Below are 24,529 nucleotides of genomic sequence, written 5' to 3' on the forward strand. Positions count from 1 at the left end.
GAATGAGAACAAATGTATCTAAACGGGCCATAATTACATTCATACTGGTTACTAAAAGAAGGTTCGTAATAAAGTTTTGGAGGATCAGCCAAAATGATTAAAGGGGAATCTAATTATTTTTAAAGTAGGTTCAATTTTTGGAAGATTTATTGAAGCTGGGCTGCAGGGGAGTCAGTAGTCTCAGCAATCCTTGAACCTCCTTCCTTCCGATTAGGGGGTCTCTTGGTAATTTAGTGTCATCTGTTAACTCTAAACCACGCAAGACATCGCTGTCTACTGGGCTTATGTTGCTGTCCTGTAATCACACTGAATTCTACTCTTCAAAACAGCAGCAGAAATGGCCACCTCCCACAGTAATGTGGGAGAGACACCATTCTGTTTAATTGAGCATTGAAAAGTCCACTCTGTTCACTGAGGTGTATGAAAACTAATTTTCTTTATGCCAATACTGGTTCTGCTGGGAAAAAAAAAGAAAAGAAAATTGGTAAAAAACTCCTCCCCAACATATGAAAACAAAATCCCCAAAACTGAGACATCAAAATGAATCATATTCTTGAAAATCTTCTTTTTCCTTCAGTCACAAAATCAGGCTGGCAATACTTACATGCCTCTGGGAAGCCCTTTGGGTAAGAAAATCCTCATGGCATGCAAGATCTTGTGTAAAAAGAGCATTATTTGCCTAGTGATTTGCTTTTATTGTTCTAGTATTAGAAAAAAAAAATCTCTACACACATTTTGGAGTGTTACACTGAGTTTATTTTGAGAAAGAAATCAAAGAATGCTTTTTTCATCTCTGAGCCAGATGGAAAGAAAAAACAAACGTATTTCACCCTCAGAAAGAAAACACATCAGAACTTCCAGAAGTTATTTTTGCCAAGATTTTTTTTGATTGTTTTTATTTTTGTTTTGGTTGGTTTTGTTATTTTTTTTTCACTAAACAGCATGAAGAGAATGAGATGAAGATGATGAGTGAACAAATAGGCTCTGGTTCTAGGAAGGTCTAGTTTCTGGGAAACAAGGGCTTTGTAAGTCATTGCTCTTTCCCATCTATAGATACCCGACCTACCTCTAAGTGAGTGCTGGTAAGCGCCGGGAGCCTTCTCCTGGCTCCTGCCCACACCCTCGGAGCAGAGGTGTGTCCCAGTGCGGGAAGAGCATCAGCAGCACAGGGCCAGCAATGATCTCCAGGGTGCACAGAACACCCACAGAAGTGAGGGGTGAGAAAGCAAAGCGAGTCTGGAGGCTGGGGCTGGAGACATTTTGTTCCCTTTGGATGCTACATCTGTGTGAGCCGCTGTGCTTTTAATGAAGGAAGCTACGCTAGGGAAAAGTGGTTTTGCTTTCTCACACATGAATCAACTTGGCCACCTTTCCCTTACTTGCTGCAGAGCAGTTTCCTCCGACCAGCTCCTTGCCTTGCCAGTGATCAGAAACCAATTCCTGCTACTTGCTAAAAACAGAGGAGCTACTTGCCAGGAACAGAAAATTAAAAGAGGAGGTCAGCCATCTGAGAAAGCGAAAAATAGCAAGATCAGAATAGCTATTATAAACAGCTGAATTAAGGTAGCTGCAATAATGGCTAATCTAGGAACTGATCCTGCTCTACTCAAGACGTTCACTTGAGGGCCTATCTGCAGTGCTTTGCATGCTAGAACAGTGAACTGCAAGAGGGAGTTCTTGGTACATAAGACCTTCTCAAAAGTCTTGCACAGCTCAGACCAAGTTTTTAGCACCTAGGTGCTGCAAAAACAATGCCCAAAAAACTGCAATTAAGGGATAAAATAGCACAGTCATGCTCCAAACCAGGATGGTGTGAGAAGGAAGGCTTTAATGAAAATAATTCTCATCAGTTTGACTTTTAATACCTACAAATAAATGGTTGTGGCTCCACATCTCTCTGAACTCCACATCTCTCCTGGTTACACAAGCATGCACAGAGTAAACAACATTCACTTCCGTGTCTCCTCTTATTGCTTCCTTTATTGAAACGTTTGCACATATTATTTATAGACATCAAAGGGGATGAAAGTTTGAGATTTATAAGCTCTAATCAGCTGAAGGTGTTTCCAAATAAATTAATGAAGCAAGTCAGAAATGACATTAAGAAATCCAGCACTGGATGTAAAACACAGTGACTTTGCACCCTCTCTGCCTTCCCCTCCACCTTCTTGTCACAGTCCCAGTGCTTGCCAGGGTATATGAACTTGCATTTAGTTTGATGTAAAGCAAGAGAAAGGACGATGGGAATGTATACTCAGCATGCCAAGTTACAGCATTTGTGTGTAAGAAAGAAAGCCAAAACTTGAGCTGGGAGAAAATAATTTCCTATAACTTAAAACTTTCCATACAACCTGTGTTATCGCTCAGACCATACAGAAAGTGGATTTAATGGGGATGTTTCCCAGGCCCCTTTCTGGTGTCTTGTTTGCATCCCTGCGAATCTCTCCTTTCTGTGGCAGGTTCTTGAAGCTGTCTTAACACTCTCCCAGTCCTCCCAATGATTTCAATCTGTGTTGCCATTTGACACCTCCGTTTCCCTCCTGCAGGAATACTGGGTCAGAAGGATGGTCTGTCTCAGCCCACCTAGCTGCTCAGGCCAGATTCTAAGGATGACTGGACACTCCAGACATGCAAATACAGCACTGCTTTCCAGCCAGCTCTGCAGCTACACTCTTTGCTTCAAATGTGTGAACAGAGAGCTTGAGCAGAGGCACATGTTGTTTCTCAATTAAAAGTGAATAATTAGAACATTATTATAGGTAGTTACAACCCAGCACTGAAATTCACTTTGAAATGAATATTTAATTCATAAACATGTCACACCTTTAAACTGTCCTGGTTCAATGGTTGCTTCCCAACTGCCCATAGAATAGCATAGCTGCTGTGCTAGTTTCCAACTGATTAAGAAGCTTTCACTGATCAACGGCCATTCTGTAACCTTATGCAGCCATAAGTACAGCTATAGCTGTTGATCACTGCTGTTCAGAAAACCTCTTTAGAGGGACTGGAGGATGCTAGATGATTCTTGAACCATCTTTATCTTAATATGCACCATCACTGCTGTTGCTGAAGGAACAGAAGGATGAAAAGGGCAAAGAAGCAATATAACTGGGGCTTACACAGAGGTTTCTCATTAACTTCTTTTGTTGACAGAAGTCTATCCCATCAGTAAAAACCAGGAAGAAGGTCATTTGGCAGATGGTCAGAATGGACTTATTTCACCTAAGTAAGCCAACACTCCAAACAAAGGTAGCAGTGCTTCTAATTCAGTATTATCTCTGCAAAGCTGCACTCACCAGGGTTTGTGAAGCTCTCTGACCATGCAAAGTAGTAGTATCTTGTTACCCAAATAGCAGTTTAACATATCTCCACAGACACTGTGTATAAATATGTAAACACTACAGTGCGTATCTACACACAACTAGGTACAGCATGAGAGGGTGTACAGCATAATCATGTTGCATCTAAGACTTGATGAAAAAGCCAGCAGAGAAGTCTCAGGAAATCCAGGCTGCCTGAAGAAAAGCCCTCCCTCAAAGATGGTGACACATGGTTTCTGCAGCTGTGATACACAGATCTTTCATTTTTAGTTAAACATATGCAATTTTCATGTTGTTCCTGTCTAATAACTAATATGTACCACGGGACAGATCCCCAAACATAACATGTTATTTTCTTTAATAAAAATATGGATAAAATTAAAAAGCCAAATGATCACTGGAGAGAGTATGGGATGTAGGAAAGCAACAGTCTTTAATCGGTTGGTCTTAGGAGCAGTATTTGAAAATCAGAAGTACAAAATCTTGTCTCTTTCCAACAGAGCTGGAGTATTTCAACAAACTTATCTGCATTCAGCCAAGGTAAACGGCAGGTCAGGAGGCAATGGAAAAAAAACTCTCCTTCCCAAGAAGCCAAAACAACTTCCTTTGTGACACAGAGTTTGGACATGTAAAGAGTATAAAAACTGGGAACCAAAACCAGGGTTTCTATTAATGAACTGGTTCCTAATATTTTTTTAATTCCTGATAAGCTGCATGGGACCTCATGGGACCATGGAGGAAACTGGCTACATCCCATTAGACACACTGATTTCTGTTTTGCAGTGTATTTTATTTTCTACTTTGTCTGGGAGAGTAGTGGCCCAGAAAACAGAGAGATCGATTTACAAAGCACTTTGGAGATGTTGATTAGACTTTTCTGAGTATGGCGTGTTTTTCTTACCACATTTTGGAATCTGTCTTAAGAAGAAACATATTTCAGCATGTGCAGCTCCTTTAATGCTGTTTTCGTCAAATCCTTCACCTGGGCTTGACTTGCAATATGGGTAGCACCTACTGGGGCAGAATTCCTCATGAGAAGGGAGAAGGAATGAAAGCATTTCAAAATCATTCTTAAGAGCTGGTGATGTACTTCAGTGGCATTTTCTCATGAGTAGGTGGAAGGCAGGAAGGCAAGATGGCTGGCAGGCAGGAAAGCAGGCAGACAGGAAAGAAGACAGGCAGGTAAGCAGGCAGGATGGAAAAGCTTTTATTACCATGGTCTTCGCATAGTACCTCAATGGAACACTGGCTGTGATCAGAGCTATAATGAGTATCTAGTTCTTAGTCAACTTAATTGTTACACATGCAGATTAGACTGCATATAATACGGAAAACGCTACCTAAAATCTTTAACTTTAAAAGTTATTTAACCAGAACAAATCACCTGGGAAAGTACAAATATTTCTAAATGGAAAAATATTTCTCTATAGCTGAGCTAGGCCTGACAGCAAACCAGCAAAAAAAATTAATGAATTATTAGTACCTTTATTGTTTTCTTTGGCCCCTGTGCACTATAATTGTAAAAAAAGTCAGTAAAAAAGAGAACAATTGTAAAAAGCAAATATTTTGTACAAAAATACAAAGTTTTAAAAGCTCTTAAAAGTATATTCCATATTATTGATAAGAGTTGGACTATATATATATATTTATATAAAATCTATATATTCGTGTATCTGTATAATTTTCCTACATTTGGGATTTAGCAAATGAAACATACTGTTTACACAGTTGCTTTATATGTTTTTCTATATGAGTGACCAACAGTCTTTTTCAGATTAATAGAATGTCTTTTCTTAGAAGACGCAAGTCGCTTATGTATGTGGTTACTGGTTGGGAAGAAAATTTGTAACAGAATTAGTCCAACGGTATTTCTTGATGCTGTGGGTTGAAAGGCCTTGAATAATTGCAGGATGCTGGAGAAGAGCTGCTGCTGAATTCCTTTATACACTTAAACCAGTTTTGAGTTCTTGCTTTTGTTTGTTTGGGTTTTTTTCCCCTTTCAATTTTGGTAGGCAATGTTGCTCTCTCTCCCAGGATTTTCTTCTTTAAGTAAATTTCCATAATACGTAGATATCTGTTAAGTCACAGCCTGTTACACTCCAAATATTTGCCCTGCAGCGTGAGGGGAAAAAAAAGGAAAACAAAGAAAAAACCCCATGTGAAGTTTAAGTGCATTTCCAAAAAGAAAACTTACAGAGATCAAGGTATGTACAAGTGGACTCATATTCAGCTTCTTTAAGTCCTGCAGGACAAATATTTGTAAACCATGAAGTTTTCCTAAACTAACAAATGTATGTAGGAAAACAAGAGCAAATTACATTACATGGTCCTTTGCTCTGGACATACAAACAGAGTTATACACACACAAAGCTTGTTCAGCACTTTGTTTTGGTTTGGTTTAGGGGAACATTTCAGTGGATGGGATTTAATTTTGGCTCTAGCTGACATTTCTGTTTGCCTTCACTGAAATTCAACCTACAGGCTTGCAACTGGAGCAGCCGGGCACCCTTGGCAAAGCAATGTTTAGACAGGTTGTATGGAAGAGATAATGTTTTAGGCAGAGCCCCACCATGAACACAAATACCACCTAGCTCTGTGATGATGGGGCCAGGCTCTAAGCAGCCATGTGAACCATTTCCCTTCTGCTGTTGCAGAAATGTGTGTGTAACCAGAAAGAGATGCCCTGTGGCAATCACTTGCATGACTGCTGGGCCACACTGGCAGTTTGTAAGTCCTTCAGCTGGAACAGATGAGTTACTTACAGCCTGTGGACCTGGCCTCTCAGCCCCATGGGACATCTCCTCAGAGTGGTGGAAATTTTAAGATCTCCTTAGCAGTCACCAAGTGCCTCATGTTGCACAAACTCTCAAAACAGAGTCTTTTGGGGTTTTTGAGGCTGGTCCCTGAGCCATCCTAAGGCCAGCTTTCCCTCTTGTGTGGCCACTGAGTCTATAAATACAGCTTGCAGTATGGCCAGGGTCTGGAGCATTTGCCAAATCATGCCTGAAATTTTAGGCATGTTTAATGTCTGCAGGAGACAGTCAAGATGCAGAGCATGCCATGGCTACAGCCAGCTTGGAGACTGCTTTTACCAAATGCAGTAAATCCAGCATCTGCATCGCACAGGGTATTAGAAAAGTGCATGCTGGGCAGGATCTGAGTAGAAGTGCTCCACATGTGTTTCCCCTTCTTCCTCAAAAGACCCTGCCATAGCATCTAGCCAGGATCTTCTGCTCTTTAGCTGCAGAAAATTTACTGTGGGTCTGGTGAAGTAATCAAACCAAGTGCCTTGCTTACCTTTGTCCATGTCTTTTTCACAAATGAAATTGTTGACGTCTTCACAGTAGAAATCATTCCAGAGCCCAGCATAGATCAACCCAGCACAATCTTCCCCTGGCCCGTGCCCATGGCTCCAGTTATCAGGTTGCCCAGTTTTCCAGTTCCTTTCAACCAAAAAGTAAGAGATATGATTGCACAACACAGCACACATGACAGTGTTTCACGGCAAGAAATTAACAAAAACATCATGAGATCCTTTCTGAATGGGAAATACACACTGAAACAAACAATACATGACTCTTACTGAAAATGAAAAACAGATGTATTACTAAGAAGGGAATCTATTCAGCTTCAGGCTGCCAAAATTTACAGACCTAAAATTAGACTGATGAACTTTATTTTAGTTTCTGAATGTACATGCACATACAGTGGGAGTACTCCACGCTCTATGTATATTACTCCGAGCTTGCAAAGCCTGCATGCCGCATTCCTGCCGGCAGATGGGACTGAGAAGAGCCCGCAGCTGCCGTCACTCACTGCAAAGGAGCTCAGCCCTCTGACTGCCTCTTGGGAGGGACAGCAAAAATCCATGTGTTTTATGGGCAAGTGTATTTTTGGACTTACAAGGAAGGTACAAAGTATATATAGATATATCTTTTGAGATCAATAGGTTTGGTGGTGAAACTTAATGCAGCATGTAAAAAACTTACAGCAAGTGTTTCCTCATGCTGTTTTTGTTTAACAAGTGAGAAACACTTCCAGTCTTAGGACTTAAAAGCTCTATTTTCCTTCAGAAACAAGTTGTTGAAGGGAGCTTGTGATTGCTGGCTGATATGGTCCATGCTCAGCTAAAAAACATGCCTGCCTGACACAGAGCATCAGACCAGGCACCTGGGAGGACACAGGGCTTTCCAGAAGTAATGGAATACTGTGAAAATCAGTAACTGACAGCTCTGAGGTTATGACAGGGCACCTAAAACCATGGTGTAGTGGAAACCTATTGAAAACAGCAGCTTAAGTGGGATTCAGTCACAGCGCTGCCATAAAGAGAAAGAAAGATGAAAATGGGGAGGGAGAAAAGGGGAAAAATATTACAGCTCATTGGAATTGCATCTGACTTTTTCCATGTTTCCCATCAAGATAAACACCAGTGAGATCACAGCTAATCATTTTGTAACATGTGACTGACTGTAGCCTGTTTTTCTGGAGCACAGCATGCTCAGCCCTATAAACTCTTTAGTCCACTCCTCAGTATTAAAACTTCGGATGGTTGTAATCTGTTCCATTTAGGACAAATTAGGTGTAGCCCTAGGATTCCTGGAGAGCTGCCAATTCAGCTCTCAGCTGGCCAAAGCATAGACACCCTTGTTTCATTCATTTTCCTTATGTTTAATACTTTCCACTTGGATTTGGACTTTATCTAAAGGCTGGTCATTTTTTATCAGAACGAGTGCTCTATTTATAGCCAGTTGTAATGCAAATAAGGAAAATTCAAACCAAGACAGCAACACTGTCTGTCCTTTCCATCCCAACTTTGTAATGAAAGTCAGGAGAAAATGTTTTGGCAAGAAACACTGTGCTGTGTAGTTATGTGATACTTTCATTCAACATTCAGTTTTCTTCCTGGCAGGGAAAGAAAGACTTGTGCATGGAGAAGGGAGAGAGAAAAAAATGCAGTTCAGCAGTACCCTCAGTAACAAATTATTTCATTGGCATTCACAACCCTCGGGATCCATTGGATAATTTCTAGATGACGCTTTTAGAAGTGTCAGCGAGAGTGCCGGCATCTGCAGAAAATAAACACCATTGGTTTTTGTTTACGTACGTGTAAACTGGTAAGGATCCATCCAGCCATCTCCATTCATTTTCCTTCTCTGAATCTGTTAGTCCAATCCAGAAGCTGCCTTTTCCAAAAATCTGTCTTTTTATCCATTGCTGTGAAAGAAAGATCTTGGTTCAGGACAAACACACACAACCGTCTTTGGACAAGCTGCTCTAGATCCATGAGCATCTTTGTTATGAGAACAGGAAGGGACAGAAGAATTTTTCTAAGCTGAGGATATGCTTCAGCCTTGAGACTCTGCAACCACATTAGAATCCACCACAGTGTTTTCATGTGAGGTAGAGAGAGCTAGGCATGAAAACCAGGTTGACGTAAAGTCACAGGCAATGTCTCACAGATACAAACTGAAGAAAAAAAGACCAAAAGTAAGCAGTTGTATCTTGACAACCCCATTCCTATGTAGCCACCAAATAATTATGTTGAACAATTGTAAAAGTATAGCTACGCTTACAGTAGATTAAAAATATTTTTTTGGTCACAGTAGTTTTAGGCTGCATGTATCAAATCAGACAATTTAAAATCCACCACAGCAAAAAATACATTCTGGATAATATGCAAGGCGTAATGGACTACATCTTCAAAGGTTCAAAACACTCTACCCTTCTGCACATGGAGAAGCAGGCAGAGAGCGAACAAAATGATAACTGGAGTCAATCACTGTCTCTGCTTCACCATATGAATTCACAATGCTCTCAGCTTCCCACTTGCCTTGTAGCTTCCACATACTAAATAACATCAAACTCTCTCCTTGGAAAGCAGAAAGAGAAGGTGATTACCTGCTCCTCTTTGTTGTTTATGATAACCAAGCGTGATGCTCTCTCTTCACAGAATAACTTTGCCTCTTCAAAAATTTCTCTTTCAATTGAAAAGTAGTAGCACTTTTCAGTATAGTTCTTCCAATGAGGAGAACAACCTGTGATATGAATTTTTTGTGTTAAGTTAGTTACTGGTAACTCAAGGGGCTGGTGGTAACTTTCTGCATAGGGCAAATAGTAAGTGGGGGATCCCACACCCATCTGCAGTATGCTGAGACCTGAAGCACTTTAGGAATTTACTTATAATCACAGAATAAACTAGGTTGGAAAAGACCTTTAAGATCATAAAGTCCAAACTCTACCCCAGAACTGAAAAGTCCACCACTAAACCATGTCACTAAAGGCCTCACCTACACAGCTTTTGAACACTTCCACAGGGATGGTGATTCCACCACTTCCCTGGGAAGCCAGTTCCAATGCCTGATTACCCTCACTGTGAATTTTTTCCTAATATCCAGTCTCAGTTATTAGGATCCTGACTTTGTGCAATCAAGGCTGAGCTGTGTGGTCAAGGGGATTATTTAGTACTCACAGTATTGCTGCTTTTTCTTTAGCTGTAAACATTAACTTTCAGGTCATCAGAAGGACGAGCAAAGGTGAAGCAACATGTCTTCACTTAACAAGGCTCTTTGTGATAAATCCCAGACATTTAGTCTAAGGAAGCAGAGGTTATTTGAACTAGAAACTAAGTGGTGAGCACCCTCTACTATGTATATTTGTATCTCAGTAAAAGATGCATGCAGTTTGTTGATAGCTTACCATTAGCCTCAGGCACTGACGTAGGTTCACTCTGTAGGGCCATTGGCATCCCTGGACCTGGTGGCCCTGGTGGCCCAGGTGGACCCTTTGGACCAGGCAGCCCAGGGACTCCAGGTAGCCCAGGTAGTCCTCGAGGTCCTGGTACCCCTGGCTCTCCCACAGTTCCTTGCAGCCCTTGAAATCCTGGTGGACCTTGTGGCCCAGGTGGACCATCTTTGCCTTGTGGACCTGGTGGTCCTGGATCTCCACTTTGTCCAGGCGGACCCGTCTTGCCCGGAGAACCTCTCTGACCTTTGGAGCCAGGTGATCCTCTAGAACCTTTTCCTCCTTTTTCTCCTGGTGGCCCGGTTGGCCCAGGTGGGCCCTTCTCACCTGCAGGTCCTGGTGGTCCAGGCTCTCCTTTCTCTCCTTTTTGTCCTTTTAGGCCAGCGGGGCCAAGAGGACCTTGAGGGCCTCTGTCACCTTTAGGTCCCCTTGGACCAGGAGGGCCTGAAACAATGTAAGCACAAAAAGTGGGGATATGGACAGAACAAAAAGCCCACGAGGGGTCCTCATTTAATATGTCTCAGACCAGCAACACTGGATATTCAGAACTGTGAAAACCGGGTTAACAGTTACTTTGAGTAATGCTTGTACATCTGCTTCTTGGGTGCTATATAACATTGATCTTTCCTCAGCCTCTATGAAATACAGGATGCAGAAAAAAATAATCTGAAGCACCTTGTCCTGTGAACTGGACAATGACACCGTGCCCTAGGTGACCAGCTGAGGCACCAGTCCCTGCAAGGCACACTCTGTCTTGCATGTTGATGCTCCCATTCCTTCACTCTGCTACTTCCTTCTAGCCCGACCACTCCTCTCTTAGACTGTAAGACTCTTTCTCTTGCAATGACCTTGTTCACTGCTTTGTCAGTAATGGATTGTCAAAAAGGGACAAAATGATGAATAGCAAGTAACAGGGCAACTGTGGGAAAGACCAGAAGTACTAGTTGCAAACTGGTCAGCTATAACAGGAAAGAGAATGATACACACATTAGGAAATGGCAACATTGTGACATTAAAAACCAAAATAATTTGGGATTCTGATCATGGATGAGCAAATGCCTTCCCAATATTCTTCCCCCCGCCAACCTACGTATTTTTAAATCCTCCAGAGATAAATTCCTAAACTGCAGTGATTTAGTTCTGGTTGAAATCAGAGAGGTTATGGTTACAGACATGAAATCTTGCCTCTAATTCAGCCTTAGTTTATTTGGAGCAATGGATTTATATTTGTGATTAGGCTTTTAGGCTTGACTGTTCACATCAGGTTGGAAATATGAGTGTTCTTTTCATTTGGGATAATACTTGGCTGGGAGAAGCCTCCTAAACTTGATGCTATTTGTTTCTGGAGAAAATAAAATATCCCAGGATTAAAGAACTAAGCAAAGTAGGATGTTTTCTGGCAGACTAACAACTGGCTGAAAGTGAAATAGCAACTTGTTTTCCAGTAAGGGCGGACCTTGCTGGGAATATTCCAATGTATATTTTTTAGCCATTTCCTCCTTAGCAGGCATTGGTTTTTTGAGGTTCCACACCTTCACTTGCTTATTTTAGAAACTAAATCAAAACCAGATCCAGTCAGTCAGTCAGTCAGAATAAATTTTGCTAAGTCAGAACCTTCTTTCATAACATCCCCATTGTAGCTATGTAAAGAAGGCATAGGAAAGTTAACACGGAAAATTCAAGCAACATTTTCATTCACAAGGTTTAGGATTAGATAATAGAAAACCCCAGAACTCTGCCAGCATACACTATCTTCCACAGAACTAAACAAGTAATGCAAGCAGGAATTTGGCATAGACTATTAGAGGCATCATTAAGGAAGCTATATACCTTGTAGGATAGTGAAGTTCTTGATGAGCTGGCCATGTTTGGAATCTACCAGCTTCATTTCTTCCATGATTACTGACAAATTGGCAACTTCAACATCTAACCTTGACCTCATCAAATCCTGTTGCACCTTGAGAGATGCAGAGTCTAAGCGAATATTGGCTAGCGTGCTGTTCATAAAAATCAGCTCATCTGAATGTTTACTTAAGGTGTCTGTACAAGTTGTCCTGACCTCATTGAGATTGCTAGTCAGTGTTCGTAGATGATGAGCAGTGTAGCTGATGTTGCTAATGATATTGACTATATCAGTTTCGAAGACCTGGAACCTCTCTTCTAGCTGGTTAAATTTGGCAGAAGTTCTGTTTTCATATTCTTTATGTTGTTCCTGGAGATCCTTTAGATTTTGTTCATTGGCTTGGGCAATTGTGGTGATGTTTTCCATTTGCCCGCTGAAGGAGCTGAGCTGATTGTTCATGTCTTCAAGTGTATCATTGTTAGCTTTAGCCAATGCTGAGTTGTTGGCAGCCAAAGTCTGCAAATTTTGTACTTTCTCCTTAAGGCCATCGGTGTCCTTTCGGGCTTGAAAGACAACCTGCTGCAGATTTTGAAAGTCATTCTTGATTCTTAGAATAGCCAAGCTTGTATCTTCCATTGACTTCTGCAAGACACTGATAAGATTTCTTTGCTGCATTTGTGTCAGGTTTAAATTGTTCAGGTTCATGATGACCACATTATGAGAATGCACTTGGTTTTGCAAGTTTGTTTGGATATTACTTGTGTCTTGTTGAAGATTGTTGATATAGCCAGTATATGCCTGAAGAGTCTTATTAACACTGATGATCATGATAGAGTTACTATCTAAGGCACTTCTCATTTGACTCTGTCTATCATCTAATACATTTCCAGACTCTTGCAGCTTCTCCAGTGTATCTTTGTTTCTGGTAGTTTTCTCTGCAATGTCATGAAGCTGCTGACGAAGAGCCAGAATGTCAGATCTGAAGCTAGACAGTTCAGTGTTAGTGTCCATGGCTTTTTGCCCAGCTTGGTCATCTGTTGTACATGAGAAAAAAAAAAAGAAAGGCTTTAGGATGAGTTTTTAAAAACACAGTATAAGAAAGCACAGGGTATTTTAAGTACAGTCAGGTTGTCAAAATGTTTTGTCAATAGAATGCTGTATTTTTCCAGAAAAGAGAAACCACTAAGCAAAGTTCTGTCACTAGAAGAGCTAAAATCAAAGAGCAATCAATGAAGACCTTGTGTTTTTTTGAGAACAAAATGGTGATTCTACCATCATATATGGGAAAAACTACCACTGATGAGTAAGTGCAGTCAAGTATTCTTGTATTCTGAATGCAAACTGAATGGCAAACAGAATTCAAAATATTAAAGAGGTATCAGTAAGTATATGTTTTGAAGCCACAGCTGGATTTTGCTGAAAGCTCATAAGTAAATTTTAGCTGCTCGCATTTTATTCTTCTTTTTCCTGGCAGGTAGAATATCTTCATTGTGATTTAGTACCTATGTTTCCATTTTTTAAAAATCTTGGGTTTAGTTTTAAAAAAGTTCTAATACTTCTTTTAAAACAATCTGGGTTAGAGACAAAAGCCTTGCCAGCAGGCTGCTCCAGGTATGACAGGATACAATGTATTTCTGGTTTTCTCTCTAATATATTACTATTGCTTTTAATGACATTTATTTTGTTGTTATTGTTTCCTCATGTTCTGAGTTTGAGGAAGGCAAAACCTTTAACCTTGAGGACCATCTCTGCTCTTGCTTACACTGCCCTACAGAATAGTTCTGGAAGCTTGTCTGAATATGATTAAGCTTCTTTGGCTGCACAGCTCATCAGCCAGGACACGGAAACCAAGCAAGTCAACACTCACTTGGAAGATTCCCTTTCTTGACCTCAGTTGCTTCTCTCTCCTACATGCAGTTCATATATGATTGTCCTCATCTAAGTGTAGCTATATTTATGAATTACGCACTCCGAAGTCCATCATTTCATATGTCCCCAAGAGAAAGCACTCTGGTTTTCATAAACTACAGTGAATACAGCTGTGTATGGAGCTTTCTTCTGGTGTGTTTGAATGAGTCATGATGGCAAACATCAAATGGTGGCTTGTGAGACTTCAGTCTGAAGTGTTTACAAAGTCTTTTGTGGATGGACATCTTCCCAAGCACAGTTCCTTTCCCCGCCACTTGTCTCATTCCAGGATCTTCTCAGCTCTGACTCTGTGTTTACCTCTTCTTTATAGCTCAAATTATGTTGTGTTCCTCACACAGCTCTGACAACTGCCAGGTTCACACACAGCTAATCCCTGAAGGCCCGTCTTTTATTCACCACATGCTGTTATCCTTCTGGCCCTACAGCAGTTCTCTTACCTTTATGCCTCCCACACACATTGCTCCATGACTTTTTTAACTTCCTCCATGGGTTAAGTCCATTTAAATGGGAGCTGAAGGTCCTGAGCATCTCACTGGCCATCCATCCAGCAGCGTGTAAAAATGTGTGGGCATGAATGAATCAAAGGCACTCCAAGTTGTGAAAATTTAATCAGCATAACATAATAACCCAAATATAACCCAAAAGTCCCATGTGCTTGAAGGTGTAACATTTACTTCTGTATATTTATCAGTAAAAGTACATGCCACTGAATTACTCCCTGTCTTTGAACTAAACGCACTGTGCAAATACCTCAGAATCCAGCTATTTTTTTGAAGGGAAAAAGTTGTAAAAATTTATGATCAAGCTGCAAGCAAGTAATTTTTCCTAGAAATACACATCTCAACATGTGGTTTCTGAAGCTAAACAAAATTAATTTCAGTCTTCAAATAAATTTCACATGCATTATGTGTATATTAATAATATTCATATTTAATATATTTATATTTATATCAGAACCAATTATTTATTTTTACACTAAAACTCATTATATAAACTATATGTCTGTGCATATATAAATCGATTATAAGCAGCTGTGCTTCCTTTCCAGACAGGGAAGAAATGTAGAAATGTACACTTAGTGAGTACAATGAGAAATCCAAGATTTTTTCCATCTTCCTGCAAATTGAGAACTGTGATAGCACTTGGGAGAGCTGAACTCATAACAAACTCATAACAAACTTGTGTCCTGTGTTCCCTGAGTTGATTAAGAAATATTTTATGGAAGTAATCAACTTGCCTCACACATCAGAGTTTTGAACACCTCACTGCTTGTGCACGCTTTAAAATGGCCTTCAGGTTTGAATCTCAACTGCTAAAACAGCATCAGGATGACTGGATAATAGATTTCCAATTTATGTAGAATCTGTTGTGCTGTGGAACAGCTTCTGCTATGTTTTGCATCTCTACCTCAGAGAAGACTCTCTCCTGAGGACAACCTTTAAGTATCTGTTTATTTTACTATAAAGGATTTCACAGTTATTTCAGTGGGAACTGTAAATACTGAAGTATGCTTAAAATGCTGTCCTAAGGAGAGCTGCTCTTAACTGCTTTGAAGTGCTATCCCAAGTACTTGAGACATTGGAATAGAAGTGCTGTATCTTGTCAGAGCCACAGATTTTTCAGGCAAATTTCCTTCTGCTACCTGCCAGGAGAACACCTCAAAGCCATAATACAAGGGGCTTTGCTTGTGTGTGTATTACCTAATTTCTTCAGCCCACTCTCCACTTCTGTGAGCTTTTCTGTATATCTTCTGTGGGATGTTTCCAGGCCACCTGTCACATTGTCCATTTTTTCTACAACTAGAGGAAAGAGGACAGTATGTTATGGAAAGAATAAAAGTAAAATTATTTTAAAAGTCTAGTAAACAATAAATCAAATTAAAAAACACCCCTAACATCAAACAAAAAAAGAAACCACCTTAAAATTGCTTTGCTTGCCACTACACTCTTCTGTGGCTCTGTAAAAGGTTGGAAGGATGAGCTCCTATCTGCTGGTGGGACCCACCATTCTTCCAGTACTTCAGTCTGCTTACAGTTCCCAAACATTTCTTTGCTCATGAGCCATCTCTCTCCTGAATGAGGAAATCCTTCTTTGTGGGTTTTCCTCATGAACCAAATCCTTTTAACAGTATTTCCATGCTTCAAGCACAGCGCTGTGTGGCAAAGGCAGACTGATTCCTAAAGGCTCAGACTCATGAGCCAAGACTTCCTTTTAGTTTGCTATGAGCCATTTTTCCTTTAAAAGGATTTTTTTTTTCCCTCCAGTGCCTTTTAATCATTAAAAATGCCACCTGGATAGCAAACTTTGGACTGAGATAGATGTTTGAAGGTGCAATTACCAGATATTTTGGAGACAAACTGTTAAACATCTTGACAATGGTACAGATATCACTCAAAATGGTCATGAAACCAACCTTCCTCATTAAGATTGAAAGGTCACTCAGCAAGTGCAGATTTTTGGCTGGTGTGCTCCTTAAAAATGACTCATGTCTGAGTCATTTTCTTGTCACTGAGGCAATCTGATTATTTGATGGGATTGATACGGAAATGGAAAAAGCAGAGCAACAAATAAAGAGCCCAGCGTAACTTCCAGGGGCAAAAATGGGAAACTTGAAGGTCAGAGGCAGCCTCCAGCTTCCACAGCAAACCTTATCTCATTGGCTTTTCATTCAAGCTACAACCAGGGGCAGAAATTTCTTCTCATCATGAGATTATTTAACCCTTTTTCTACACTGGGAGCAGAATGGATCTGAACTAACCATGGGAGAGGCTACAGCTCCCTCCTTTCCATCAGAAGAAATAAGGTGCTTCCCATGTCTTGAGATAGTGAAGCCAATTCTGTAAGCCGGTGTGGGTTAGGGGGTAACTTCTGTGAGATAATCAGCTAAGAAACAGCTTCATGGAAGTTGTTGCTATGTAAAGATTTGGGTTTTTACTGGAAGTGGATATTTAGGCAATCTTCTGCTGCTCATGAGCAACCACAAGAATCCTAGACCTTTACAGGGCAGTCCACCAGCTGCTCCTTCTGTATTAACCTTTGTCCTTGTTTTTCTGACTCTGGGTACCACAGTTACACAGGAGGCTTCTATTGCTTCCCCCAAACCAACAGGAGAAAAAGCAGACTGAGATTTTCGCTGGTGCAACTGAAGTAAATAGTGTTACAACAGAGAAAAAGTCTCAAGGTTTTCAGAGAGACCAGACACTCTTGGTGGATTATCTGTCTGCTCCCTTCTGTATTGCTAACAAGCCAGTAAAACAGAAACTTCACTGTGTGTGCAAAGATACAGTCAGAGTGTGGCTTTCTGTATCTGAGATGACAGCAGATTGCTAAAGAGTTCCAGGCTATAATAATGGATTTGATTTTTCAGGGGGACCATTGCTCAGTAACTTCTGCCTGGCCTACTCCAAGTGTTTCTGCTGGACCTGTGCCTTGACTAGCAATGTCACATTAACTATGGGTCTTGTTAATCAAGATTTAGTGTAATATTCACCTGTTTTCTACAGTTACGCAAAACACTTGGAGCTGGAAAATTAATATATATATTATCAATAATGAAAGGAAAATGTAGTTCCTTCCTTTTCCTGTACAAATAAATGACAGTTTGTATGTCAGATCTTAAGTTTGTAAAACTGAGATTTTATACTGTCCTATAACAACAAGAATGTTTTCATGGTTGAATGAATTCTGACACTAGAAACTTGGGTTAAAATATTCCCCTGAAGAGTCCAAAGCAAATGAAAAGAGTGGAAATCCTATCAATATGTGGTAGCCTGTACTAGCAGTTAGTTGAGATAGGAGGGAATTAAAGATATAAAAGCATATGGTATTTTTCATTGATGAAAGGAAAAAAAAAACCACAACCCCACACTACAAAGACTGAAGCTGGCCTGTGGATATGGATATTCTTTGTGTGGAACACCCGAAAAATTTGTTGAAGTGGGACTTTAATCAGAAGCCTTACTGGTATTATTGATAACTGGCCATGGTATGTGGGGAAGACAGTGACTGGGCCGTGTATGAAAGGTCACTAATGAAGGCCGTTAAAAGGTCTCAGACCCCAGCAGCTTGTCTCCTACAGAAAGTCATAGCTTTTAATTCTCATGTGTAACTGGATGCCAGGCAGCAGCCCCGGACTGGAAGTGCTGACACAATATTTATCTGGACGATGCTGGTTTAGAGGCTGCTTTCAAATACAGAAGGTATTGATTTTTATCTATTTGATACTGAACAAGCGATGACTTATCCAGATTAACTGATCAAAGTGCAGAATTAGCTATATCAGGCAAACCATTTCCTTTATTTTAATTCTGTTTCCCCTAAGAGGACAAGTCAGTCCTGTCATGTGAAGTGTCTAGGCTAGAACCAAGTTCAAGCCATCCAGCTCCAGCAGCAAAACCCACAGAGATCTCTGCAAACGTGAACTGCAGGGTTTGCTCAAGGATTCTTGGTGATGCAGGCTAAAACGAATTTTGTCATCCCACAGACCAATGCATATATTTACTTTTTGCAGGGGCAGGATGTTAGCCTCCATGGTCAAACAAGCCTGGAGGACTTAATTTTGTACACATACTCCTTCCCCAAGCAAATTGTAGCTTCTTTCTTGCTACTGCCCTGCAAGAGGAAAGTATGAACCCTGGGGAGGACGAGTAGAGATCTGTGGCCAAAGTAGGTTTTGTTGCTCTTGCTGTCAAAAGAGATCATACGGACAGATGCCCACTTATTTGGAGTGCTTTCCCTTCCCTGGCACTAGCTCCCACCACCATCTCTGGATGGAACCTTCAGTGGTAGGCGTGCTTGTGAAGCACTCTCAGCAGTGGATGTCAAGTTCTCAGGAGTGCCCTGGGCGTGAACAGCCACTTTCAATCTTCTACAGAAACATGGCAGACCAGCCTAATATCCCTTATGAAGGCCACTATGCTGCTCCCAACAGTCTGCTGATTTCAGAGCCTTAAGCTTGATTTTGGATATTAATTCTCAGCTTGGTCAGATCTGTCTACGTTGTCATCTCATTTTATGACAAGGTCACTGCAGAAAATGTGGTAAAGGTCCTCCCTAAAGAAGGCAAAATTTCAAGTAGTTGCTGACTGGAACAGTGAGGACTGTCTGCATAGGAGCCACTATTTCAGAAGCAGAGACAAAATGTGCCATCTCACCAGGATGTGCCGGCCCTAGGTAATGGCAGGCAAACTCTGTCTGGGAGACATGAAGTAAGTAGAGGAAAGTCATGGTGGGCATTAGTCAAGAAACTTAAGAACAAGGACTGACTAGAGAATGAGAACTATAAAATTCAAGCTTAAAAGCAAGTTAACTTCCCTCACTGTAGTGAGTCACAGGGAGATCATTCACCTTCAACAGGCTAAGCTGACACTGGCTCATGCCAGAAAAAGTATAACTTTGTATTTTGCATTTAATTTAACGCATAAAAAATTACAGATGTTTTTAACAGTATTTTAATATGCCTTCTCAAAGCAAATTAATAGTAAACTCAGCTTGTTATTCCTTCGTGACCTTGATGTTTAATTCATGTTTTGGTTTCAGGTTTCTCTAACCTACTATGTAATTTTTACCACCAGTTTGGAGGTTTGTTCTATATTGACTTTGCCTCCCATTGAGCTATTTTTTTGCCTGCCATATTTAATCCACTGATTAGTAGTTTTAACATTTTAAATCACAAAGGAGATCTAAATCCCACGTAGGAAATGGAAGTTTTAAAAGCAGTTTTGGGCTTTATAAACATAAGTGTGGGAGGCAAATTTAATGGAAACTCAGCTAAGAGACTGAAAGAATCCCTGATGCCAGCAAAATTCCTTCTTTCAGTGTAATATTTCAATAAAAAAGACAAGCCAAACTCTGATGCAGCGTGGAGAGTTCAAGAGCTCTATAAAATTTTATTTTGAGTTTTCTTCTTCCTTGAAGGCCTAATTCCTTCCCAATGATCAAAAATATTGCAGTAAGTCCTTTGAGCATGTACTGTCAGCTGGGGTTTTGTCTAATTCATGTTTTGCCTGCAAATCAGCACTTAGGCACTGTAGAGATGAAGGTCTTCAGCTGCAGGTACAAAGGGTTGTACCTGACATGACCATTTGCTGCTTGGTGTTATAGAAGTAACACCTTGAAATAAACACGACTTTTCTCCAGAGTATGCCTCTTGCCCTTGACATTCAGGTGGAGCAGTCGGTGAGTGGTGGAGCAGTGGTCACCAAGATGTCTTAAGGTGTATGAGCAAGATATGCATTACCCACCTTCCTACAATCTTCTTTTTTCCATTATTTTGTGAAAAATTCTTTTATGCTCACCCTGGATAGATGTGGCTTGCAACTACTATGACAGAAGGACTAGTCTCTGGTCAGGCACCGATGACAGTATACTCAGTACAAGAAAGAGTTTTAAAAATGAGTGCAGCAAAGGTGGGTACTCCAGAGCAAAGACTAGGGAAAAGGTAGTGCTAGAGGCCCCCATGGAGAAAGAATCTTGAAAACTGTGGGTTGAAAGAGAAACTCCCTCTCCCGGAGAGATCTTTTGGACAGTTTCCTTACTGCTATGGCTTCCCACACAAGAACAAATGCTTGCCAAAGCAAGATATAGAGCAATGTTCCCTCCAACTTGATAAACTGTTTCTGATGCCAAATGAGATCGGAGTATTCTGGTGAGCCCCAGAACTGACAGCCTTGTATAAAACTCTCTTAGGAAAAAATCTGTTACATCCCAGGCATTTTCTGGCTCGGTTACAGCCTAGAAGGATTCCATCCTCATCTGCTGGAAGCAGATCTCTGCAGATTTGTATCTGCAAAGACCTAAGTTTGTCCTCCCCATTTCCATATAACCAAATGATCTTATCTCCAGAGATGAAGAACAAGGTTTTGAATCTGGGCACTTTTTTTTCCTCAGAATTTGACTTTCAGAGACCAGTTACACATTCTTCAAGAGAATATGTGACCAATTATATATATACTGTATTTCTTTGCATTCGATTTTGACACATTCTGTCTGCTTTAACATGAAAAAGGAATACCTATATGTCTCAATCTGTCCTTCACATTCTCTCATCTCCCTGGCTGAATCTTCCATCTAAACCAAGAAGTTTTAATTTTCTTCCCACTCAAAACTGTACCAAATCCTCTTAAATAATTATTTATCCCTTTCTATTTCCACTATTTCCTTTTCTTTCACTGGCAAAGGACCAGAGGTGATGTCAGCTCTGCTACGAGCACAGCTGCTGGCGGCACAGGATGCACTGCATGCTAATCACATGAATATTTACCCAGCTTCTTGGAGAGTTTTTGAAGCTACTCTCAGAGCTATACTCAAGTAGCTTGTTTAAAGCTAGCTTTGTTTTGTATGCAACATACTGCAATGTCCTGTTATAATACTCACAATGATACTATTCACTTTCTTTTTCTTACCAGAAACTCATGTCTTATTTATTTAACTTAATATAGCTGCGACTACTCCAAAACCAGGCATTTACATCAAAACATTCATAAGAATGCCTAAGTGGCATTTAATTACTGCTGAGGACATATGGGAATTTTAAGTTGTGCTTTCTAATATGCCCTACCAATGACTTGCACAAATGACATTTTCTCCATTACTGGGTTGCCTAACTACCATGATCTTTGAAATTACTGTCAAAAGCATCTAAGCATCTTTGTTCGTCAAAATAATTGTAGATAACTCAATACATTGTCAACTCCTGGTTCAATCTTTCTGCCAGATATTTCAAAGCAATATTGATTCTACGCTTTGTTACTGTGATAAATATGGTATTAGTAAGACTATTCCTGGCTCTCTCATTAAGGATATTTATTCTGGAAAGGTGAGGTATAGTAAAACAGCTCAGTGAAATCAAGGTATAGCACACGTTACAGAGCTTTGAGTCTTCCAGTTAGTACTCCTTCATGGTAGAAGAATGATCGCTTTGTTCTAACTTTTTTCTTTCAAATGTCCAATCTAGTTTCAAAACTTCAAAACTGTTTGAAACTCTAAGGCTTGTTGTTTGTTGTTATGTGTGTACAAAAGCCAACATTGCCAAGGTATTGATATTTAATGTGATAAATTGTCTGTCTACATACGTGGAAGCATGCTTGGCTGAAAGTGAAATGTAGGGTTCAATGCATACATACCTTTGTATCCCAGAATGGCTACTGTGATTGTTAACAGGGCACATAAAACATATAATAAGATGATGGAAAACTTCAGTGCCCAGTTATTTTTGCATTTGGTACATTGAGTCCCCTCCTGAATACCTGCAAAATAAGATTTAAAGAATTTTGAAACAACCCAAAGAACACATTGCTAGTTTTATCTCCCCATTTCCTCTCCTCTGTTTTCCAAAGAACAAGTTATTTATGTAAGCAGATGATATACAGGTGCCTTTTTCCCTAATCATCCAGGAGAGCCTCCATAGTGGTTAAAGCATCAGCTTAGTGATACAATCACTTTAGGATATTAGCATGTGGAAGAGAAGTCGGTTCTGCTGTAGTGGAAAACCTGTGGCTTTCCTGAGAGACAGGACTATTTTCCAACTGTGGTTACAAGACTATGGTGAACTTTGGAAGCCAGCTGTTCATTACTGTCTCCTCTGTCAGGCAGTACATCTCAGCAGCTCTTTCTGATCATTCAGTCTCCCCACTGGGGCAATAGGACATGGTAAATACTCTGGTAGAAGGAAAATACAGAAATAAAACAGCATTGTGAAACTCTGGTAGGAGTACTGTTTCTGCTTTGCAGCCATTACCACAAACAGTTACCATGTGAACACTTTCTTTCCATAATGAGAGAAACATTTTTCCTTCTTTCGGGGGGTTTGGAGGATATCCTATTTCCACAGAAAAGAAAGGGTGCTATCCTGGTAAAGCTAGTGGTCCACTTATACCAGCAGAAAAAGCTGGTGAATTTCCCCTTGTGGTAAAGTGTAAGAAAAAGGGCCTCAAGTTTAGGAGGGAAAACGGGCCTTTATTATTCTGTATTTGAGCTTTTTGCAGAACGGTTTGATATCTTTGAGTCTACTAGGGAAGCAATATTCCTCTTTTCTCTATGTGCTCCTTGGGAACAGCTCGAGAGTGTTGGAAGCATTAAGTTACCAAGAAATTCATCAGAAACACAAATGTGTTAAAAACATGAAAACTGGGCCATTATGCTGGAACGAATGGGTGGGATTTACCCCTCCTTCCAGTGTGTGTTAGGCAGGCCAGGATTAATGTAGCTCTCCGTGTCTGTCAGAAAATGCATTTCTTTGATATTTTACTCTATTTGTGTACTATTAGGGGAGTCCCACAGGAAAGCTTTAAGCTCTAATAAATTCTATGTACCAGATTACTTAACTAATCAAAACTTGCTCTGTAGCTTTTTTATGAGTAACTTATATTTCCCCTGAGGCCTAACCCACAGCTGATTTTACTTTTCCCAACTCACGACCTTCTGCAGAGTGGTTTTTTATTTTTCAATTTTAAGAGAAAAGCACAGGCCACTTCCCCTGGGTTCACAGAGGACGGGTGACCAACATATCAAGTTAAGTTAACAGCATTTCTGTCTCAAAGAACAGCATTTTCCGGTGACTTCTTTAAGCCCAGGCTACTTGAAGGAGGGATTACTGTGCTGGGGCAACTCAGTAAGAGAATTTATGCGAAGTTTATTTGACAAGGCATTTTCCTCAGTTCCCGCTACATGTACACTAGCTGTGGCTGAGACAGAAATGCGTCTGTCACAGGTCAGCCCATCTTCCACATTATGACATCACATGTTTTTTCTAAACATTTAATCTGCGACATCATGTTCCGTTGCCATGTGATGAAAGACATGTCATAGATTTGGGTTCCTTGGGGCTTAGGCATAAAATAATTTGGGAACATCTGGGTGTTTGGTTTTTTTTTCAGGCAGAAGAACATTAGGGGAAAATGAGACAAAGACTTGTAAGCATAAACCTCCCAAGAACAGAAATTCCAGAGGTGAAAGGCTTCTCTCCTGCCTGTGTAGGTTGGAAGGAAGGGGCCTGACAGAGACAGGCAGTTGCATAGCCCATTTATTGGTGACTTAGATTTGGAAGGCTGGTAACTCCTGAACTACAAAAGAAAAGGTGAAGTGTCCATAATTCAATAGCCAAGTTTGCTTATGGATCCTGATGTGTGGGCTGGTTTTCTTCGGTTGGTTGACAGGCTCAAGGAGTTTGCTAGTGGGGAAGCTCTGCTGGAAATGGAAAGTACAGTTTTCTAAAGGTTTGCAGTAGGTATTCAGAGACTGAAATTATTTCATAGTGGGAACTCGTGGTGTCTAGAGCACCATTTCACTGCTCTTAGCCGGTACTAATGGGTTCATTGAACCCCTGTGTGCTGAATGCAAGGTTCTTCCTCCAATGGATTTAAAATTCAGATTCCAATCCTGTAAGTCTTTGAACATACCACATACGAAAACCCAGGGGAAGCTTGCGCAAAAAGCACATCACATTCACCTTCTAAATACACAGATAACAGAAAGCTTGATCCTCCCTATTTTACTGTTGATGGAAGCAGGACCAGATCCATAACTGAGAAGACTGATAGACTGCAGAGGTACAAAGCACAGAGAAAGGCAGAAATAGAAACAAAACCTTTGACAGCAACTGCACATAGAAAGTTTCACTTGATTACTACCTTGCATTAAGATTACTCATTTTATGACACGACCTGCTTTCTGTCACCGTACTCTGGCTTTCTGTGTA

General features: G+C 40.5%; 1 protein-coding gene across 1 annotated transcript in view; it reads right to left on the reverse strand.

The window, feature by feature from the left end:
* Positions 1-1,962: 1,962 nt before the first annotated feature.
* COLEC12 (collectin subfamily member 12) overlaps positions 1,963-24,529 on the reverse strand; it is a 100,500-nt gene continuing 77,933 nt past the window's right edge. Inside the window, exons 3-10 of the mRNA XM_062632854.1 lie at positions 21,957-22,079; positions 15,534-15,632; positions 11,892-12,938; positions 10,017-10,505; positions 9,219-9,355; positions 8,425-8,534; positions 6,618-6,763; positions 1,963-5,432 (exon numbers count right to left, since the gene is read on the reverse strand). Of these exons, the coding sequence (XP_062488838.1) occupies positions 5,413-5,432; positions 6,618-6,763; positions 8,425-8,534; positions 9,219-9,355; positions 10,017-10,505; positions 11,892-12,938; positions 15,534-15,632; positions 21,957-22,079 (2,171 nt within the window). The 3' untranslated portion in view covers positions 1,963-5,412. The remainder of the gene's footprint in view (positions 5,433-6,617; positions 6,764-8,424; positions 8,535-9,218; positions 9,356-10,016; positions 10,506-11,891; positions 12,939-15,533; positions 15,633-21,956; positions 22,080-24,529) is intronic.

The sequence above is a fragment of the Pezoporus occidentalis genome, unplaced genomic scaffold (assembly GCF_034315485.1).
Source record: "Pezoporus occidentalis ecotype Australia unplaced genomic scaffold, CSIRO_AGI_Poc_V1 ctg4, whole genome shotgun sequence".
In the NCBI taxonomy this organism is placed as follows: Eukaryota; Metazoa; Chordata; class Aves; order Psittaciformes; family Psittacidae; genus Pezoporus; species Pezoporus occidentalis.